This window comes from Motacilla alba, chromosome Z (assembly GCF_015832195.1).
Source record: "Motacilla alba alba isolate MOTALB_02 chromosome Z, Motacilla_alba_V1.0_pri, whole genome shotgun sequence".
NCBI lineage: Eukaryota > Metazoa > Chordata > Aves > Passeriformes > Motacillidae > Motacilla > Motacilla alba.
The window spans coordinates 11,931,385-11,954,038 of record NC_052046.1 but is presented as its reverse complement, the minus strand read 5'-3'; the positions used below and the strand labels follow the sequence as shown (position 1 = coordinate 11,954,038).

General features: G+C 36.6%; 1 protein-coding gene across 9 annotated transcripts in view; it reads right to left on the bottom strand.

Moving 5' to 3' along the window:
* Positions 1-6,660: 6,660 nt before the first annotated feature.
* The window catches only part of NIPBL (NIPBL cohesin loading factor), a 158,933-nt gene continuing 142,939 nt past the window's right edge, over positions 6,661-22,654 (bottom strand). For 5 of the 9 annotated variants that reach the window (XM_038124293.1, XM_038124292.1, XM_038124296.1 and 2 more), the window contains 15 exons: positions 21,403-21,511; positions 20,686-20,822; positions 19,095-19,235; positions 18,689-18,782; positions 18,424-18,578; positions 18,063-18,153; positions 14,768-14,941; positions 14,058-14,248; positions 13,207-13,314; positions 11,708-11,908; positions 11,155-11,301; positions 9,424-9,719; positions 8,961-9,135; positions 8,218-8,403; positions 7,288-7,653 (listed from right to left, as the gene is read on the bottom strand). In XM_038124293.1, the coding sequence (XP_037980221.1) occupies positions 7,288-7,653; positions 8,218-8,403; positions 8,961-9,135; positions 9,424-9,719; positions 11,155-11,301; positions 11,708-11,908; positions 13,207-13,314; positions 14,058-14,248; positions 14,768-14,941; positions 18,063-18,153; positions 18,424-18,578; positions 18,689-18,782; positions 19,095-19,235; positions 20,686-20,822; positions 21,403-21,511 (2,571 nt within the window). Of the gene's footprint in view, positions 7,654-8,176; positions 8,404-8,960; positions 9,136-9,423; positions 9,720-11,154; positions 11,302-11,707; positions 11,909-13,206; positions 13,315-14,057; positions 14,249-14,767; positions 14,942-18,062; positions 18,154-18,423; positions 18,579-18,688; positions 18,783-19,094; positions 19,236-20,685; positions 20,823-21,402; positions 21,512-22,654 lie in introns of all 9 variants that reach the window. The other 4 variants (XM_038124294.1, XM_038124300.1, XM_038124301.1 and 1 more) reach the window with 2 other exon arrangements.

Sequence of the window (22,654 nt, the reverse complement as noted above, 5' to 3'; positions counted from 1 at the left end):
CGTTTCTTCCTTGCACAAAAACACGTACAAGTACAAATTCTCTTTTGAGTTTCAAACCTGCACATCTGCATGCGCTTACAGGATGACGCAGAGGTTTCTCAGCTGTGTTTGAGTTGGTGGCTCTCTGTCAGCTCTGCAGCTGATGCAGGAGTACTGCTCAGTCGGGGTGGCAGCAGGATGCCTTCTGCTGTCACTCCCTGCAGGACACCTTGGCAGATGCTCCTCAGGGCTGGCGGTGCAGCAGGACCACGGCGACCTCTGCCCCGCTGCGCCTGGCACAGCCAGGACGGTGCCGCGGCATCGCCGCTCAGAGCCCGAGGCTGTTGCCATGGACACTTGCACAGAGATGCTGCTGTAGCAACCAGCCCCTGCCACAGCTTTTTAGGAATCTCATCCAAAGAGACCTGAACTTCCTTTAGCACTCTAGTAGCATGGCATTTCCATCTGAATGAAAGATAGGGAAGCTTCACAGATTAAGCACATGATAATTTTCTTTGGATTAAATCATATATAGAGGCCATGTTCTCTATGTCACGCATTTTACATTTTAATATGTTTTGATCTTTGTTTTCTGTGGTGTTTTCTGTTGGAAAGCTTTAAAAAGTCAAAAGCAACTTATTTCAGGAAAAAAATTTTGTGCAGGAAGTTTAAAAAAACAACAAAGCAAAAGTAGAAGTGAAACCAAAAACAAAACTAAAAAAATTCCACCAACAAAACCCTGAAAAGAGATATTGGAGACAACACCCAACACCAACTTAAAAAACCCAAAAATGTACAAGAATTAAAATAAGATGAAAAAGACAGAGCTACAAAAGTAAGAACATACTACTTCAACTATTTTGGTTCTTTAATATGAAGTCTTGATTGTTCAGGGACTTGGGCAGTAATGAAGTCAATGGTACGTACCATGTAAGCACCTGACACAAGAGCACCTCCCGCTGAAGCCAGAACTCTGGCTGAGATATTTAAACTTAGAGACTACTAACAAGATGTCAAATTCTGTCAAAAGACAAAGATACACGTGGCTGGCATTTGTGTTTTCTCTTCAAAAAACTCCCGGCCAGTGAAGAAACAGAAATAGTTAGGTTTCAAGAGGAACGTGCAAGGGAAGACAAGGGAAGTTTCCTTTCAGGCTCCCTGTCTCCTCAAAGCCACACTTAACCTTCTGAAGATGGAAGCAAGTGTCTTCAGCTGTGGAATTTCAAGGACTCTGCATAGGCTTCAAGAAATTATATGTAGCACTGGAATGTGTACACAAGATAAATCTCCACTACAATTTGTAAAATTTTGTAGGAAAAAGGAACAAAACTTCATTACTATCCTTACAATAAATACAACCCTAAAACTTGCTTTTGAAATAATTTTGTCAGTTTGAGATAACACACAGGAGGTAAAGCACCAGAAGACAACCCTGAGCTTCATCTGGGAATTTTTCAAATACACTAAAATAAGGGAAGGAATTTTTTCTTTTTCTGATATAGAAAGACACAACTAGTAGATGGAAGCAAAGTTCAAAAGGTACTTAAATTTGAAAAGGGCCTGCAGAGAATAATACATGCCTTGTAATATTGTGCACCCTCCTACCACCAACATCTGGTATGGCATTTAGTATGAATTCTGCACCTGGGAAGGAGTAACACTGGGCATTTAAAGAAGTGGCCAGAGTGGGTTTCCCTGCCAAGACTTAAAAATCAAAGGTAGGAGAAATTTACACTAACCATGGAGGATCTTGTGATTGGGATCAGTTGTCCAAAGGAAAATATTCAGTGTATAGAAGCCTGTACATGGCTGGTCTGGAAAGTTTGGTCTGGATGGCTTGAAGGCTGAATGCAACTTCTGCACCAATTATTTCATGTGGATTTCAACATGAAGGGAAGGAAAGCGATCCTCTCTCTCTTGAGTGGAGCAGCAGCAGTACTTTAGGACAGCAAATAAAAACCCTTGGTGAAGAGTGATCCAAATACCCAGAACTTGGAATTACATGAATCTGTCCTGCAGTTTGTCAGTGGAGATGGAACTGCAGGGACTCATCGCACAGGTGATGTTCAAGGCTGACCTTGAATCTGAACATCCACCTCACATGAGACTATTCAAGATAAAAAAGCTCTCACAAATAAGAAACAAATAGATTTTCTCAAGGATTCATCACACTTTGCCTGTGCTCACAGCATGCATTTAGTCTAAGCAGGAAACCCACTAAATGTCTCCCTCCACACATGTATTTCTGGTTTTCAGGAATTTAAGTGCAGTGAAGGAGTATTTCTGTACAATTATGAATGCTAACAAGAGAACAAAATATGCAAAATAAGGGACTGAAAGAAAACTTGCTCAAAGAAAATGTAAGTCTTCTGTCTGTGCTTGTGAAGTCAAAATGTAAAGCAGATGGCCCCCTGTATGATTTCTCCAAAATAAATTACATGTAGTGACAAAATGGGACCGTTTCCAGCAAATTTTGTAGCCTTTTATAGTTGGGAAGAGAAATACAAATAAGGGATAAGTAAAACAAATTCAGAAGCCCTCTTGAGGGGAGAGAAAGGAGGAAGTGCATTGAAGCGAGGTAGTGGACAGAGTGTGGGGATGAGGTGCAGCCAGCAGCAGCAGTGACCCACCCAACACAGCTCGGTGCTGGTGACCGCAGCCGCTGAGGGGCAGAGGCTGCACTGCAGGCGCAGCTGCAGCACCCTGCTAATCGCCAGTCCTCAGGAAAGTGGGGGTGAAATCAGATAAATCACCTTTCCAGATTTTAGGAAGCAGGATCTTATTTCAAAACAGAAATATGAGCCTTAAAACACAGTTGCACAAAGAACAGGGATGGGGAAAACCTCCTTTGAAGCCCAACCAGAGTGCTTTAAAGAAGCCGCTGAAGTGACGAGTGACACGGGTCACTCAGCGCCAGACGCGGGCAACTCCTGGTGACATCCTGCTGTAACTGCGGCGCAGGGAGTCCGTCCCCTGGGATGGTTGCCACGGGCACAGCGCACGCTTGGGCCGCCCCCCTGCTGGTGTTGGTGGCCCGAGGCAGCTCAGTTCCAGGCAGGGTAAACCCTCCCCTGCCCCCCCGTGCCCGAACCGGCCCGCAGGGCAAGGAGCGTCTGGAGGATATCTGACCCCTCGTCTGGGTAGCTGCGAGCAGTGCATGCAGCTGCACTGCCCCTGAATAACGCAGAAATCAGAAATTATGTAGTTAGGTCTGGTGGGGGGAAGACAGACTGGCAGGAAGTCTCCCAGAATAATCCAAAAATGTGTTCTCTGGATGATTTAAAGGTGCCCAGGCATAATTTGGGCACAGTGAAAAAGGAATCAACAAAGTGTGTGCACATTCTAGGATTAAAAACTTTCAAGTTTCATTTTGGAAGGGTCCAGACTGAACTCTTAAAACATTTATTTTAAATAAATGAAATATTAAATACTATGAACTTATTTGTATATAACAATTACACTTTAATATTTAGTCAAGGAACCATGAGATCTAAAAACTTGCTACTTACATTAAGAACTCACCCATTACAACTCAGAACTTCAATGATAAGATGACAAATTCTCTGAACGATATGGAAACGCTCATACGACCATGGTGTGGCTCTTTGGTGAGTGGAGGAACACTAGGATATAGGAATTGTGGCTTGCACTCCTGCTATGTATAGGGCATGAGAGCTCAGGAGTGTTGGAACATAGGAAAGCACAGAAATGTGTTTGTCTGAATTCAGCATCACTGAGATCTGCCTGGGGCTCGGAGTCAAAGCAGAGGATCAGCTGAACTCATCCATTTCCCTGGAATGTCATTAACACATGCATTTGGCAGAATGTCCTGCTGTTACCTAGCACCAGATGAGCCAGACCTGATTAAAAACTTTTTTTTGACATGAGCCACAAACACATTTAAGAACTATTTTAGGGCTGCAAGGTATCTCATGTTAGAGCTACTGTTTAGCACATCCTAATTATTCCACAGTAACAATATTCTTACTAGTGACACCACAATAGCAAAACAAAGGCTAAAGTTTGACTTAAATTTGAAAAATTTAAATTGCCTTTTTTTTTTAATGGCCACACCTCACTAAAACGCTTATGCTGAATATTTCCCAAGCCTACTTTTGTACACATTAGAGTTGCTAATATAAGCAATAAAGAACCTCAAAAATACAAAAGGGTGTTATTGAATCATTTAAAAAAATACTTATCATTACAGTTCTGTCAAAAACTATTGTGATCTTGAAAATATTCAGGAATTATTCTGCAATTTTACAGTATGAAGTGGAAGATTAAAAATAATAATTTCATTCTTATCTAGATTGTGGAAGTGTCTGTGTTTTCTTAAAAAGTACAATATGGCTAGTGTTAATTCTAAAAGCTTGATAATACCCCTTTGTTAGGTAAGCTACTGCAACAAGTTCCACGTAGGGATTCTGTACTCAAAGGGAGAAAGCAGGAAGAATAAAAAATTCAATAATCTTATAGTTACATATGTAAAAATCTATAGCCATACAGTGAAAAAATACTACAAAGCTATGTCAATACAAAGGAGTAAAATTGTGTCACTGGATCAATTACTGCACTGCAGCACTTAAAAGAATAACCAAAACAAAACCAAACACTTTCTCATGTAGAGAAATTCTTGGTGTGTGCGGTTGCTGCTGACATGGTTCATGTTGGTACAACTGCAGCTGCTGCTCAGAGGTTGAGCCCTGTGCTGATGCCACTGCTGCTGAGACTGGGCACTGACTCCGTGCTGCAGAGGGCCACCAGCCCGCGCCTCAGCAGACAGGAGCCTGGCTCCCAAAACAGGGCACTGCCACCTTCTCCCTTCACAGCCGGTCACCAGAGTGCTTGAGATGGGCAAAACTAGACTAGCTATTACTCTGTGTACTTCAGGAGCGTAAAATTCAACTCTTTAACTAGTAAGAATCATATTAAATTTATTTATCATCTATAATCAACTTTATAACTGCAAATTATGTAACAACCATCAGATCCCACCAAGGAGCTTGTATGCCACTGGCATAACATACAATATAGCAATGGTCTAAATACTCTCAACTAAGACAACTTTAGACTTCAACTTTAAACTTAATATTGTTCAATTATAACTTCTTTTTGATAATTTCATTCCAATAAATACCAAGCAAATTGAAATAATCCCCCATCTTTGCTATTGGAAAAGCCACATGAAATGAACAAGGAAATATTTGTATTACCTATTAAAAATAAGACGCTTTAATATAATTGCATCAGAAATTACTAACAGCCAACTTAATTTTAAACTGCAACTGTATAAAATCCTTGGGTTTATCACTTGGGAGTTTCTTGGTGAAGTATTTTCAACTCTGCTTATCAGTAATATCTGACATGTCATATAACCCCTCTAGTCTACAAGTAAGTTTGCCAGTATAAAGGCTGCACTTAGCCCTGAGAAACATAGTCATTCATTGCTTGCTACAAAAATGTCCTGTTTCCAGGGCTGCAGAGGACTGACTCCTGCTTCTTCTACTTCTCCCTCCTTTAACAATACAGATCTTAGCCCAAGAGGTGGCTTTTTGTATGGTGAAGAGACCACTATCAACACTATCAAACAAAGAGGCGCTAAATCATATCTGTTCAGAAAAATTCCAGTGGTGAAACAACAAAAAGGCATTCCCCGACAATTTACTAACTGGATTCTGAGTAGTTATTAACAATTTGTTTAATGGGTTGTTTGGGTTTTTTAACATATCAATATTTTGAAATACTGTTACTATTCCTCACAAATTGAATAATGTATTAGAATTCTGCAAGTTAGAGTCACAAAAACAGCCCCCTATCATATATTAAAATTTTAAAAGAAACAAAACGTAATAGAAAAATAACTGTGTTGAGGAACACCTGTTTTTGATAAATACATTTGAAAAGACACCAGGGTTTAATAGACTCCTAAAAAGTTTATCTGTTTTTAGATGCTTCTCCTGTTTGCAAATATGCTGCTTTTCTTGCTCTCTAGGAAGACTGCTTATGAAAGGTTGTGGCAAGGCAGCTGAAGCAAATACTTCTGGAAGATTTCAATAGCATTTTTTCAATTTACAAAATGTGAAAACATCTTTCAATTAGTAAAAAAATTAGTCTAATATACAAACATTTTCTTAAAAAATCCATCTGTGAAGGAATGTAGTGTAATTGCCCAGATTCATACCCATTCACTCCTCTGACACTGGTAGCTAGCTCCTCTTGACACAAGCCTCTCTACATTAACCCGGAGAAATGCATACATGGCCAGCTGGCCCAAGCAGAAGAGTCATTCAGCCTTCCCCAAATCTGAACTATCATAAATTACCACCTGGACAGCATTAGAAAGAAATTGAAGCATACAAGGAATAAACTATAGTTTCTTTTTATATCAAAATGTACTCTTGAAAATGTGTTTGGCACAGTGCTAAATCATATAGTTAATACTAAATATTGCAGGATACAATAAAACCCTGGAGTTAACTTGTGTTTACACCCTTCTAGGGATAAAAATAAAAAGATACCAATTATTCAGAAGTCAGCCTATACAAACTGTATAAACAATATTTTATGTCTTGTTTTGAAAACCACTGATATAGTAAATTTTACATAAAAGACTGCAAAATAATATAAATGGATTTAAACAGATCTTTACAATAAGAAATTCAAATGGAAACAGACAAGTAACAAAGAGAAGTAAAAAAATTTATTGCAGTATTCGTTCCACCAGATTTGCTGGGGATCCCTTTTCTTGTATTATTTCAGGGTGACCTAATACATCAAAATCTACATTTACAAAAACTCCTCCTGCAGATAGGTCATAGATACTGCATGCTTTTTTTTCTTTTTTTTTTTTTTCTTCAACAGAATAAATTATATATCCAGGAGATTCTGCCACTTTACAGCCTGGAAAAACAATGCTTTCCTGGAAACTGGGCTAAGCTAAAGAAAGCCATCCGCTGCTAGGTTAAACTCCAAGAACACTTTATTAAGAACATTAACAGACTAATTTCCAACATTCACTTGTTTATTTTTTTTAAACAGAAAGGTTTTTTTTTCAAGATATAAACAATTTTTTTGTTAAACTATAATACAGTGGGAGTAAAAATGAACTGAGAAGTTTCTGCTGCACAACAGCGAAGGAAGCTCCCACAAAAATGTTTACCAAACATTTCCTTCTTTTTTCCCCGCGTCCCAGGTTCCATTCTTACTCTTCATTTAATTGATTTTTTTTTTTTTTGCCAGAAAGTTGATATTTCAAGTTTTTCTGTTATTTCAATTCCTGTAAATTTGGCTGCATGTACAAATTCATTAGCTGGAAGTTCCATCCTTGGCGGCATACAGCGATCGTAAAGTCTGCACAACTTTATTAGTCAGCTTATTAGCACTCGTTAGAGCAATTTTTTTGTAAATAATGTCTGACTCTTTAATAGTGTCTACCCAAGGCACCAGTTTGCGGCCATCACGGCGCTTAGCCTCAGTCCAGGAGCCACTGTAGGAGCCTGCCATCCACTGAACACTGAAGCCATTGCTGGTTTTCTGTACTACTCTTGCAATTTGTGGTCGGTCTTTGTACTTTGGACAGCAAATAGCGATGACATCCATGACATCAACACTTTCATTCATCTGTGCTGCCAACTCCGTAGAGTCTGAATTTCGTTTTGACCTTCTCAATGACTAAAACATTGGGGGGAAAAAAGACCAAGTGTTACACAAAAGAACTTTAGTGAAATTATTGCTTTTATTGCTTTTAATCCCTTGACGCCGGGAGTTGGGATTCCCCGGCACACATTCCATTGCCGGCAATGAGACGCACCGCGACCGCCAGCGCCAAGGGGTTAACATATCCTTGTAAAACCACATACTCTTAATTTGTACCCGTGTCTTTATCTCTTATTGATATATAAAATTATATATACACATGAATCATAAAGCTACATAAAAACTTGGCAACAATAAAAAGGATAACACACAGTACATTCCAAAGGAAAATTAATAACTTTTTATACGGGATAAATCTCATTTTCTAGTTTGGTTTTTTTTTTATTGTCTTTTCTGTTAAACTTTCTACAAAAGTTGTATAAACGGTTAAGTAGAGAATCTCTATCTACAAAATGCTTTTTTTTCATGTGGATTACATTACTTGGTGTACATTTAATATAATAAACTGACATTTATAAGCACATAAAAATCATTTTACGTAATACGCTGCGAAATACGTTGACTCCTCCTCCGCCTCACCCCTGAAGTGCCTCCTCCTCTATCCTCCCCATCACTTTCATCGTCCTCTGTCTCAGCTGCATTGTTTTTAGGGCTGCCTCCTCCAAGCAGCGAGGTAATTGCTTTGTTCCGAGCATTTGTGCTAGCTGACACCTCTCCATCTTCTTCCTCTTCATCAGGATCCAAATGTTCCATAAGGAGCTTGAACTATTAAAAGAAAAAATATCAGTTCACTTTGTAATTTTAAACATGGACATTTATATCACATTACATTACATTAGAAACAAGTAGCAAAGTAAAGAAACAGGATAAAACAAACAGCAGAGAACTTAAACAGCTTATGTTGTGTTCTACAAACTTAACTTTTTTTTTTTTTTTTTTTTTTAAAGCTTCTTCCCGAGTAATCCAAATGGCAAGTTCTTTTCTCTATCTGTTGCAGGGTGAGGGACAGTTAATAAACCACAGTCTCTGTTCCCATAATAGAAAGAGTCAGGAATAAAGTGAACAAGTAATATGGGAGAGGTATACACCATGGATATCACAAATTGGAAAATACTCCATAAAGATGAATATCCTTAAGCTGAAATTAATTATCATTGAGTTTAAACTTCATAGAAATCTTCGAAATACAGTCCTGCTAAACATCCTGAAAAGAAGATCCACACATCACATAAGGTAACCAGGAACTTAACATTTTGAAATGTACTTTCAAGTTTATACTGTATTAAAAGATTTCAGACTTTCTGCAAAGCAACTTTACTTACATCTAAGTACTGTTTTACTATACTCCTCTTCACTTCTTCTGTGATCTTGGAATTAGCCATATCACTTCGCAGAAAATCCAAAGTTTGTTTTGGATGAAAATGCACTCCTGTCTTCCTGTTTATAGCTTTATCATAAACTTTTGCAGATTCAGATGGAGAATATTTTTGAATTTTACTGTTTAAAGAAAACAAAAGAGAAGACCTCTAAAGGAAAGTCCAGAGTAATTTGAACAAAAAGCTTTTACAACTTCCAATTTAAGTATTTATCTTTGAATCATTCCATATACAATAGATAGCCTGGTAAGAAATCAAACAATTGCATTTCTTTAAGCTGAAGTTCAGCTTAATAAATTTTTTTCTCTGTTATACAAATGTATTGCTTAAACAGGTACTTACAATCAACTTAAGCAAATGGAAAAATATCACTGCATAACAAGCGTCCTATTATTTAAAATAGCCTTACCTATCAGAGAATCCACAGAGGTTCTTTAGATGCTGTTTCAGCATCAGAAGTAATAATATGCCTTGGGAGACATTAGCAAATTCAATCAAAGGAGCTGAATTTTCAGGTAAACACTTCATCACTGCATTTATATCATTTTCTTCATCAGAATCTGAATCAGAGTCCACTCGTTTCCGTAACCTCCGAGGCTTAGAAGCTTCCTCCTCACTTTCACTCCCACTACCACTGTTACTGTCACTCTCGGTCTCTGCCTCCGATGAAGGCTTTCTTTCCTTTTTTTTGTCTTTCACCATAGACTGCAAGACAGAGAAGTTAACACACATTCCAAAATAAGGATAAGTAATATAATGTAGGTACCTAAAATCATCTGTCCAAAATCATTACTACCTTAAATTAAAGAGAATTCGCTGAAGAACGTTATTAATTTATAACTTGATAGTCTTAAAATTATTATGGCAAAAATATACTGAAAAAATTATCCAACACCCAGATTTTCTTGCAAGGTGCATACAGAAGGAACTGCAGCAACAAGCACTCCCCTGCTATGTTATCATTAAAAGATTGCTGAAGTTCATTAGCAGTGGCAGCAAAAATACAGTAGAAGGCCAAATACAATAAATCGGGAAAAAAGTTTTGTTTTAATATTAATTTGAATTAATACTGATTAATAATAATCAGCTGCCCTATGCTTGGCAGCGTTCAAGGCGAGGCTGGGTGGGGCCCTGAGCAATCTGGTCTAATGGAAGGTGTCCCTGCCCATAACAGAGGGTTGGACAAGGTGATCTTTAGGTCCCTTGCAACCCTAGCCATTTTATGATTAGTTCTACGATTACTTGTAGATCTACAGATCTAATTTCACATATGCATTACTACGGCACATAGTGTGATTTTTCAGGACACAGACCTAAACGGGATCTCATCCTTTTGGTGCCCAGTGCTACACACTGGTTCTCAACCTGAAGAGTGTATTACCTCTTTCTAGCAGATTAAAAATCAGCTTTGGTAGGGTGAGCATTTAAAGCACAGTACATTTCAGGCAGTGAACTTTCAGGCATCAACTCTGACTTGTGTTTATTAGTCAAAATGGAATTTCCAGGAACTGCTTCCTGACAATTTGCACCTTCTACTGTAACATCTGTTCAGGAAAGGAAGACACTGAAGTGTTTAAGAAGCAGAGGCCGCTCACAGGCTTGTGTGTTGCTATAACAACAGGTACTCTGTCATGATTCAGGTTCTTACTGCTGCCTTAAGAAATACTGCCCACTCCTCTCTTGCAATAAACAATGTATTTCAAATCTCTCAGGCAACACAAATGTGACTGCATCAGCTACTTGACAACAAAATAAACTGCCAAATGGATTTTATTATTAAAATTTTACAAACAACCACAACAAACTAGTATTCCACGATGATTCCAGGTTCATGTGCTTTCAGATGCATATAGTTAACTGTTATTCAGCCATATTGGGAAATTATATAAATTTGATCTCAAGATTCATCATCCTTTTTTAATAATATAAGCAGAAATGTAAGTAGAGTTTTTGACTAGTGTCTACCAGATAAAGGCCAGAACAGACAGTATTGCTTGGTTTTTGACCATTGTTTACATGCCAAGTAATGCAACTGGTTCACACAATAATAATGGTACTGCATTCACTGAAAAATTGACCACATTAGAGGGAAACTTATGTTTCCACCACCATAAATACACTAAAATATAAATGCACATACCTCTTTAAATGACTGTAGTAGGTTGCTACCAGAAACTGATAGTGTAATGTCTATATGATGCATTATAAACAGTGGCTCTTCCTGTGTTTGGTACGGAAAACAGGCTAGATTGTCTGCTATGTACAAAAGCATATTCACCTCCGTTTTCTGGAAGTTAAAGAAAAAATCACACATGAATACATGTAGAAATATCCTAGATTCACATACTTCTGCAGTGCTCCTAAGAATCTACAGCAAAAAAAAAAAAAAGACCACGATTTTGTATAGCCCCCACCCCCAAAAAACCACTCTAAACAACATCTATACATGCAAAATTTAGTCATACCTGAAGATACATTATTTCTAATTAGACCAAACTGAGTATAAAAAGGTACACAGTGATGCAACATGCATTCCATTACACAGATAAATATCTTATATTAGAAAGCAAAAAAAGTACATTGGAGACAAAGCTATCAATAATTATGTCATAAAAATACATCATAAAAGGAGAACTTAAGCTTTTAATGCTGCATTTTAACTTCTTTTTAAGTGAAGGAAATGAAGTGCTTACTGCAGTATCATCAAAGAGGTTGAGTAAAGAAATTAGAAAGGCTCGTCTGTGTTGACGGTTCCCTCGAATCATGGAGTAGAGGTGTGAACACAGTGCACTGGATGATTCATCGTGTCTAAAACCTCTCACAGGATCTTTTGGGCAGGTATTAATTGCCTGCTGTACTTGGTAAGACATCTTCATACCAGCCACTGCTTTCATCTGAAATGGAAATATATCTCTTTTTATTCAAAACATTGCTTCCAAAGCAGTACAACTGAATCCTTTTAAAGGAATGCTCATCTGAAATTTAAATAAAAAAGACACACTGAGGCAATACTACCTTTTGAGACGGTAAACAGATTTGAGCTGTCAAACAGAACTTGTGGCAGAGATCAGAATGTCTTGTGAACTGCTTTGACTGTAAATTCTGCTAGGAACATACAGCTAATCTGTTTACCCACTATAGCCAGGTATTCCACTTTAAACAATTTTCAAGAACATTGAAATGTTTTTGTACATTAACAGAATATTCTACCATGCGTATATGCTTGGTATCCCCTGTAGTGAAACCAATAACTGAATCTATATGAGTACAATAGGACTAACAACAGAAAATTAGTATGTGTCTTTTTGGTTTTTTTCCATATATCCAATAATTTCCAGTTGATTTTACTCACTTCAATGGTCCTGCTCTAGTTTCAGAACAAACTGACCCTCTAGTTAGGCTGCATAGCCAACTGTCCTCATACTACTGCTGCGGCTGTTCAGCAAAGTTGTCTATGTGTCTATACATCGTCTTAAATCCCAGCTGCCTAACACAGCAAATTGCAACTGCCTTCACTTAATGGATGAGTTATCTGTTTGGATGCCATCAACAGTAAAATGCTTCAAATGCACTGGAATACAAATAAGGACATGTGAGAAGTCCTACAACATGGTACACACAGAGAACCTAGACTGAGATCTTCCAATAAGGAGAATACTGCAGCTTAATTTCAGATGCAGAACTGGCACTATGCCACAACTCCACACCCTCACACAGCCTTTAGTTTTTCCTTTCAGCAATATTCATCAGACGTAAACAGCTTCCTATGCTTCTCCTGCTTAGATTACAATTTATAAAGCCTTGGTGCCTTGCAGACTCTAATATATATATTCTAAGGACTTCTATTGACTGTTACATGGTGTTTTCTTTTCTAGTCCATTGATACAGGAAAATCACTACTAAACATTATGAAACACTTGTCCTTACCTCTTATCAAATAAAGGCTTGTACATACTGTTTAGTATCTAAAATATTACTCTGAATCATAAATTAAAGGAAATTGTGGACTAGAAGAGACACTTCAAATTATATTATCCTTTCTGTTTCTCAGGGGAGTCATCTTTACAGCTGCTTACTGTCATTGTTTATTTTTGTACTTTATACTCTTCTTCTGGAGCTGAAGCATATTCAAGTGTTGAACCACTAGAGAACGTAACAGTATTTTGCAAAATGTTAAATTAGAATTACTTACGTGAATGAACCCAGCATATTTTTTGTCTATTTCCACCAACTGTTGGTCAGCTTTATTTCGCATAGAGGGCTCTGGATCTGTGCCCATAGCAATTAAGTACGGCACACACTTGAAAAACAAATGAAATGGTTATTCAGAGGCATTGCATCTCCTCCTTCTCAGTCTTTTTTCTTTTTTTCTACTGCAGAAATTAGAATAGGAAGGTCTATGCAACTTACTACCCTTTCTTCAAGTAAATAGAAAAAAATACTACAAGACACCAGCATTCTAATGAAGTTGTGAGGTTTCAGGTAGTATTTTCCTTTTTCTCAAACTCTAAAGTGAATTTAAAATACAGAAAATTGCATTTAAAACCCCCCAAAAACACTTATGACTGAACATGTGCAATGGTTGCAGCATCAAAAATTAATACAAAACATTATGTAAGCAAAGAGTGATGGAGATGATGCTTGAAGCTCTCTCTGACACTGACTGTGGAATTCCATAGTGCTTGGAGGATATAGGGATTGAGGTGGAAGCAAGCTGACACAGGATAAAGAACTAAAGAAAGAAAACATTTTGGCATATACCTCAAAGTTGTGACGGAATTATTCTCCAATGTACATATCTACATGCTTTTTAGGTACTGCCTGGGCTTTTATATCTTAATCCAAAAAACAGATAATGAAGCATTTGGAATCTTGTGGGCTAACAACATAAAGTAGATTTCTAAATATGCCTTTTGTAAAGGCCTCTGGCTATTGTAAGAAACTGCTGTAACGTAAGTAGAAGACCTGGAAATTTATTTAGCAAGTGCAAAAGCCTCTAAAAACATGAATGAAAGAAAGTCCCACCACAAAAACCTATCATACCTGAACAGGATGGATGAGACCTTGGTTTAATGTCAGAGCAATGACATTTAGAGCGAAGTGGCGTACACTGGACTGGTTATGAAAGAAAGCCTCAAGGACCTGTTTGAGATATAGCTGCATGATGGAACTACTCATCCCTGAGGAAATATCACCCATTTCTTTCAGGTCTTCCTGTTTTGCTACTTTTTTCCCTGTAAAAAGGACAAAAGCAATAGCATACGCATCATAGTATAATTACTTATTTTGCCATCACTTGACATATGCTGATCTTTGAGTTTCACAATAAATACATGCTTCAGCTGTCTTTTAGAATAGGTTTATGATCTCACGAAACACAGAACAGTCTAATGTATAAACATATATAAAAAAATAGACAAAATTTTAATTCAAGTCTTAATTCCATAATAAAGTATTTTTAAAAATGTTGTACTCATTATTTTTATCTGCAAATTAGAGGGTTTTTTGATAAAAAATATTATTACCATCATTACAGCAATTATGAATTCTGGATTGCTTCCAGTATTTGTACATCTTGGAAGTAAATAATACATCTATGTATATACCTCTTTTTAAATAATTCTAAAATATTTTGGAAACAATACTACTGATCTGTTTACAATTTTAAGTGACTCAGCACAGATATATAGTAACTGTATAAAACAAAGTCAGGTTTTGCAATGCTCACAAGCACAGAAGAACTCAGCACTTACAGTCTCTGTCTGCCTGCTGCATACGTGTATCTTCCTCCTGCAAGTAGGTCTGGAGGTTTTTTAACACCTGGATTTTTAAGTTTACTGAACAGTTCTTATCTGAAAGAATGCTGTTGTACAGAGTCTTCACTTCTTGTTCAAACATTAAACTTGGGTGCTGTATAAATGCAAATCCTAAGAGTGGAGAAAAGAGGAAATGGTTTCTCATTATTATAATATAGAAATTGCATTTCTGCTTTTTAGGTTCTTCCTAAGAAAGGTATGACATTTATCTCCTCCCAGCAGCATAGCTTTTTGTAGTCCAAACAGTATCACATTTCCATGTGGCCATCACCTGTTGCTAACAAGGAGTTGTGATAGCCATGACAGTTCTATTAGCACGACTCTGATGGATAAAATGGAGAGACCCAGGGCAGCTGCACAGAAAGTTATACAGGTCTGGAACCAGGTCCAGTGTAGTGGCCTGCATCTCAAAGACTAGGAACTATCATAAGAATGAGAAAGGAATGTTACCAAAAATTAACTGTTATTTTTCTAATACAGACATTCTAATATATCTAGAGACAAACATTTTGCTGCAACTGTAAAATGTGACTCGTACAGATGCAGAGAAAATGTGGAAAAAATGATAAATACCATGAGTATTTAACATCATAATAGAAAAAATAGTGACCAGGGAACACAGTAAAATTTGTACTTCTTGCTGTCATTATTCATATGCCTATTGTAGCCTTCACTTGAAGATAATCTGAAGTGTTCCCAAGACTACGTGTTTTGGAAGACACACACTACATAACAGCTCTTAGCTGTAGTCTTAACCCTTGCCAATGAACTGGCTGTTCTTAAGTCTATATTTAATAAAAACTTGTCTAAATTACTGGCAGTACATACTGTTTTAGATAATGCATGTGCATTTAGAAGTGCTGCTGAGAAACTCTTATGGAGTATCTTAAAAAAATGTAATGGGAACATAACATCCTAATTTAATTTACATTTAGCAAATTATTGTTTTTTAAGACTGTCTAGGAAAAGCAGACATTAAATGCATTTTCTATGAGCACAAAAAATTCAGATTTCAAATGAGCACATGGAAAAAATAGCAACATAAAAGAAAAATGGGGGAAAGAAATGAAAGCAAATAAAATTATGCAAGAGCAATATATAAGAATAGCTGTAATAGAGGGAAGATTTAGTTGAGTTTTTAAAACAGGCTCCAGACACACAAAAAGACAGTTTAGGTAAAGGCTTAATCCAAGGCAAGCCCCCAGTGTGTTTCAGATCTCATTTCAGTCCCAAGACAAGAAGCAGAGAAGCAGTTGAGAGAAAGGGAAAAGAGAAGAAAAAGAAATTAGGGTGGTCTTTGGAGTATGTGGTATGATTGTGTGGTCTATACAACTGTATATTAATGTTTGTAACTTGACCACCTCTGTGCAAAGTCCAACCCATTTCTTATAGTTAATTTTAAAAATGAAAAGCACATGGATGTATCTGTAACAGCACATAAAACTTTTTCTTCATTCACTTTAAGAAATCTAAACCACCAGTATTCTCAAGGAAAATCTTACTTTTCTATCCCCAGTTAACTGTGGAAGAAGTCTCACTTGGTATAAGAGGCTGTCATAGGAGATGAAGAAAGGCACTTGCTGTATGTTTTTTTTTAAGGACTGAATTCACATCTCAGAAATGCTGTCACAGCATTTCTATTCACACCTTTGTTTTCACTCTGTTAAGACTCTTTAGAGTAAGCACTGAACTTGGGTGAGTAAAACATTAACTATTAGGTACTTAAAAGTTTAGGTAAATTTTTCTAACAAGTTTATATCCTCAACTTTTTTTTCAAGTACACATCTGGAAGAGAAACATAACCATAATAATTAACATTAGGATTAAGCTTAATCCCTCAACGGCAATGGCACATCCTGAGGCAAAGGCTAAAACTGCTGAGTGTCCCTACTAAAGTGAAAGGCTGATAGGGAAGTACATTCTTCACATGACCCTTTTCACCATATATAAATGTTGAGTTAGCTTGCTAGTCCTTTTCACTGTACTGCTGCTCACAAACATTGAATGAGTTCAACAACTTTGCTCAGTAACCAGCATGAGGTGGAAATTTGCACTGTCTACCACATCTCCATACATGCAACAGCTATCTTCAGACTCAGTACTTGGACTCGCATATATCACTAAAAACAGTGAGGTTTAATAAAAATAAAGATTGATATTTTTACGGGCAAAAAAGAAATCTGAAGAATGACTACTGACAAAACAGATCACAGTTTAGTCTATAATTTAGAAATATTTTTGGCAAATGTGACATATTCCATATCCATGAGCAGAGTAATCATGTCTGTGGTTAGGAATACAGACCCTACCCCACATGATATTCTGTAGAGTGCAATTAAACTGGACTGGACTATAGGTAAGTATCATCTACACTGACATAATGCCTAGAAAAACTGCAAGTAGTCCAGAGAATCACAGCATTGCTAATGGAACAGAGGCAACTCCAATGCCATTAATCCTGCTCAACTGTCTTGAAATTGTTTCTCATAGAATATGAAATGAAGATTCAGTTTTGATCCTTATCCTCAGAACCCTCCCTAGCCTGTATTAGAGTGGGATATCTGAAAAGTCACCTGAAAAGCAACATAAAGAACCAAAATCTTGTCCACAGGTAAATCATACAATGGAGGCTCTCAGACCTTGGAGACAATTTATTTTAGACCAAGCAATAACTATGAATTGAGCTCTTCCAGACACCAAGACCTATCTGCCCAAACAAGATTTTCTCGCATCTATGATTTCTGTCCCTAAGTCAGTGGCAGTTCATTTTCTACTGCAAGTCACTGAAATGCCATACTAATCTCACAAAGGCCATCCAGCTACTATAAACAGCAGTTCCCGTGACTCCTTCAGAATGCCTGCTCCTACCCCTAAAATGTTCCAAGTTATTCCATCCTTTTTAACCTTCTGGACTGAAAAACAAGGTTTGGAATTACAACATACTTGCACGTGGAGTAAAAAAATAGCATCTTCATTACCTGGGAAATCTGCTGCCCTCTACAACCTGGTCACACATCAAAAGGCATTTCCTGTCAAAAGCACCAAGGCTGCTGCAGACTTATGCAACTAGCAACCCTTAGACAGCTTTGCTATAACCAGTTCTCAAACAAAATATGCTGTAAGTTTTGATTTTAAACAAACTCCACTGTGACTTCACAAATACGTGAATTCCTACTGATATACGTGAATTTCTACTAGAGCAGAATAAAAAAAAAACATTAATATTACTTACCAAGACCAATAATGGCTTTTGTCTGTACTTCTTCATCTGAATGCTTTGTAAAATACATCAGCAGTTCAAGGACTTTATCCTTAATGTTAACCTGGGCAAATTAAAACAAAATTAATAGCTATTTGAAGATGAAACAGATGTTTTTAATCTCTTATAGAAAGCATATATATAAAAAAGGAAAGGAGAAATACAACTTTACTGCACAGTCCTTGCAAAATCACGTATTTAAAAACGAGAGGGCTATACCATATGCATTATGGAAAAATATATAGCTTTGGGGGACTAGGAATAATGTGCTTTCAAAATTAAGTGGAACATTCTTTATATCTAAGACATGGAGAATACATGAAAGTTATTTTACCTTACTGTTGCCCTTAAAATCTTCCTGATCAAAATCAAAATGCCGACACAGTGCTCCAACAGTGAAAAGTGATCTAAGGAGTGCTGGTTTATTGGCAGTAAGTATTGTACTGTTGGGGTCTTCTTGGTGTTGATTTTTTAATTTAGAAAGTGCACCTGCAGTAAAATAGAAGTTTTTATCACAGAGTTTAATTGTGGGGTACCCCTCAGATAAGACTTGTACTCAAAACTGAAAAGTGACAATTACTTGTTATGATTTTGCTTACCATAGTATCTATTAAAACAAGCCCACACAAATTTATAGTTCTGGGTGACCTTGTTCACAACAGCCCCAAGACAGCTCACACAGTGCTGAACAACCTAGAAGCAAGAAAGAACAAATAAATTATCTGCTTAGAAGTTTAAATAGAGATTAGTGTGAAGTTATGCAGGAAAAAGCTATGCTGAACTAAAATTAACAATCTAACAGATATAATGTAATATCCCTCCTTAGACTACTCTGAAAACATACTCAAACTCATTAAAATACAGCAAAATCACACGGAAACTCTGGTAAACCCAGTACACTGATTTTCATGACTCAAAAGTTATCTTCATAATGAAGACAAGACTGTCTTTAAACCAAAGTCCTGTGAAATGGAATCAATAGGACAGTATCAATTAAAAACTTACTGTCATGCCATATTTGATGATGAGTTTCATGAGGTCCTCCTCAATAGTAGCAAGAAAGGTCTCACTTGGGTGCTCCATTAGCGGCACTACAAGCTCTAAGATTTTTGCAACATTGCAGATCACCATGAAATCATTCTGGGTCTGAAACAACAGCATTTATAATATTTAATACTTCTGGCTGTGGATAAGCTAAGTACTATTAATATGCACTGACAGTTAAAAACTCCAACTTAATTAAGATATTTGGTAAACATCTCAAAGAATATTTATATACTTTACATCTGCTATTAAATTACATATTATTATGAAATCAAGTTCTGTTTACTGCAGGCATTCTAAAGAAAAAAAGGCTGGATGAGCAGAATTACACTTCTTATCAAGGCTGTGTCAGACCAGAAAACCTTTGGGTCTGATAATCTTCTGGAGTCTTACAAGAAATCTAGGAACTCTTCCTGAGATAAGCACACTAGAGAAGACTCAACACCTGAAAACAAGGTATCAGCAACAAAATGAAGTTTTGCTATGACTTAATGCACCTTAAACAAAAGGTAATAATGTGCACAAATGTGGAAATTACAACTAAAATTACTACTGGTTTGCATTATCATGACTCTATGGAATCTATGGAAAACATCTGCTAAAGAGATGCTGCTAGAAATTGACTTTTGATAAATCCAACCTGCTAATCAGGATAGTATAAATCCTGAATGTTAGTACCAAGCTATTTGACATGTTCAAGCTGTCAGTGGTAATTCTATGATTCATCTCAACCATGTGTAAATACAAAGCAAACCATTTGCAATCCACTAAAAGAGCTGCAACAAGTAAATATTTCGGTAAGTCTTCCCTATACTGTATACAGTCTGCAAAATGCCAGGCTGTATCTACAATCTAAGTTGGTAACAATTACCCCTCCCTTAAGCCTGCCCTGGGCAGCTCACCTATTGAAAGGCACTGCTGCCACCCACTCACGCTCATCATCCTTGAGCAATGGGTACATGATCCTGCCCTGCTCCTTTTAACCAGTCAGGGGCTAGATCAAAATGGCAGAAACCACTGCAAAGATTCAGAGACCTAACTGGGGGAGGGTTTCAGTGTTAGAGCTCTCTACAATGTCTACAGGGGAATACAAGAGCACTAGAGCTAGAGAATTGAGAAATGAAATCTAGAAAAGGATGAAATAAGATTTTTTTCTTCTCATACATTTGCTATATATTAGAACACTCTTATGGAACCTTATCCTTAAATCTTAAGATTCATATGTTTAACATTAACTACTTTTAAGACTGTGACTGTAAACTAAAGCAATTCTAAGAAACTATTTCCTGAAGGTAGAAAAACTGGGAAAGAGGAAGCAAAGGTTTCAGTATCATTTGGCTGCAAAATATGGAGGGTAGAACGTGAGGGAGAACATCTTAAAAACAACAAGGATCATCAAAAGGATCTAGTAACTTCCAAAGCTATGATGCTCATGAAAAAACTCCATGATTTTAAATTTTCTTTTCCTACCTTAAATTTCATCAAGTATACAAGACAGATGTTCATTTTCGTGCTCAGTTATCTAGGGAAAAGACTGATGGTCTCTACTTACACTACATTTAGTGGTCAGGTATGGCTGCATGGTCATGGCATGTTTGACCATTAGCTGGGGCCTTATTTTGCTGAATAAGAACAAAGTGGTTATGCAAGCAACCAAGCGACTGGAATTCACACCTTTATTGTCAGAATCTGCAAAAGATTAGAAAACACAAAAAGGGCAGTAAGAACAAGTACTGCTTAAACAATGAAAAACATATGGCCTAAAAACTGTTTGAGTATCTCTTTCACTGCATCTCTTTAAAGATCAAAACAGAATGTTCTTATTAAAAATGGGAACATCATATTGTGTTAACATTTATATATGACTACAAAAGATTTGAAAAAAGAAGCAATCATGCATCAAAGACATCACCAGTTTTTATACTCCTTACTGTCAATATTAGATTAGCCCAGCCAATGATTCCTATTACAAATATAGAACTACTAAAGCAAATACAATTTGCCATGAAGTTTTGGTTTTAGTGATCTGAAAGTTTGAACCAGCTATTTTAAAAGTAGTTTTATGATTGTGGTTAGCTAGTGATGATTAGGGAAGTTTTATTATTACACAGTACTTTAAATTTCATCACTTAAGAACAATGATTTATTACAATCAGCTTTTAACAGGAATTCCAGAACAGTAACTTTTTGCAATGAAGTGATTTCAACAACTGTTATAGTATCATTCAAAAAATTTAAAGGATTTTAGCTGAATTTTACATAATATTACCTGATAAAGATTCTTCGTATTTAAGAATGTGCTCGACCAAATTGTCAACAAGTTGAGTACAGGCTTTCTTCACAGGTTTATATGAGGCATCCTCTTCTGACTTCAACAGCTATAGCAAATGAAACAGAAAGTGGTTTCGTGTTAAAGCTGCATTCATTTGCACAGAGTATATCCTGGTTTTCTAACAATGACTACAGATACACAAGGATTTTAGACTACAAAAGTATTTAGTTCTCCATAAAACTAACATGGTGAAGAAAAAATTACAGGAAGTAAAAAAGCAATATAAGTAAAGAAAAAGTAACTGTAATAAAAACCCATAGTAGTTCTCCTTATTTTTTCCATCGGGATGAAAGCTGCTTTATGCTTAATGAAATAATGCAGAAACTAGCAGGAGTTAGAAGATAATTAAAATGCTTAGAGAAATAAAGTGCAAATTCAAAACAAATGTTTTTGACACTAAGCTAAAATACCAAATGAGGATCTAACATAGCTGTATATCAACACTTTATTTAAACTTTTTACATATGAGTTTGGGTACTAAAATTGTGCCCATGAGGATTCTTCTAGTATCTAAGAAGGACTGAGGCCATATTACAGCCTTTTCTTCAGAGAAGAGGCTCTTATTGAAGAGGCTTTGATTTACTTGATAACCTATTTTCATGACACTCCCGGCAAGAGAGGAATCAAAGGATTTTCTTGCTAGAAAATTAACCCGTGCACGCAAGATGTAGAGAATGATAACACAAGTAAAGATATATAAACAAACCAAGCTCAATTCTTAGAAATATTGGTATTAGATATAAGTAGAATATAATGCAGAATTAACTTATACTCTGAAGATTCAACGTTTCCATAAATTGTGTAGAAAATACATTGGATGTGAAAATACACTTATCTACTGTTTAAAAAAACCTGACATCACTAGATGCCTTATTTCAGAATTAAGTATCTTAGCTCTGGACTTTGTGTTATGTGAGTTGTTATTGAAGAACTAATGAAATTAAACAAACAAATAATACTCCTCCCAAAATCAAGAAGCGGTTTTAAGAGATCACTTGCAAAGACAGAAACTAATGCCAAAGAAAACTGCACTGAGAAGAACAGAAAAAATGTTGTTTTGTCAGATGTTAAAGAGCAGGAATTGAATTTGTCTATTGTAGGACTGCTCTTGGAGTTCCCATTTGATGTGTTTTAGAAGCAATAGGAACACTAAAATTCTAACAATGAACTATACATTCAAAATTCATTA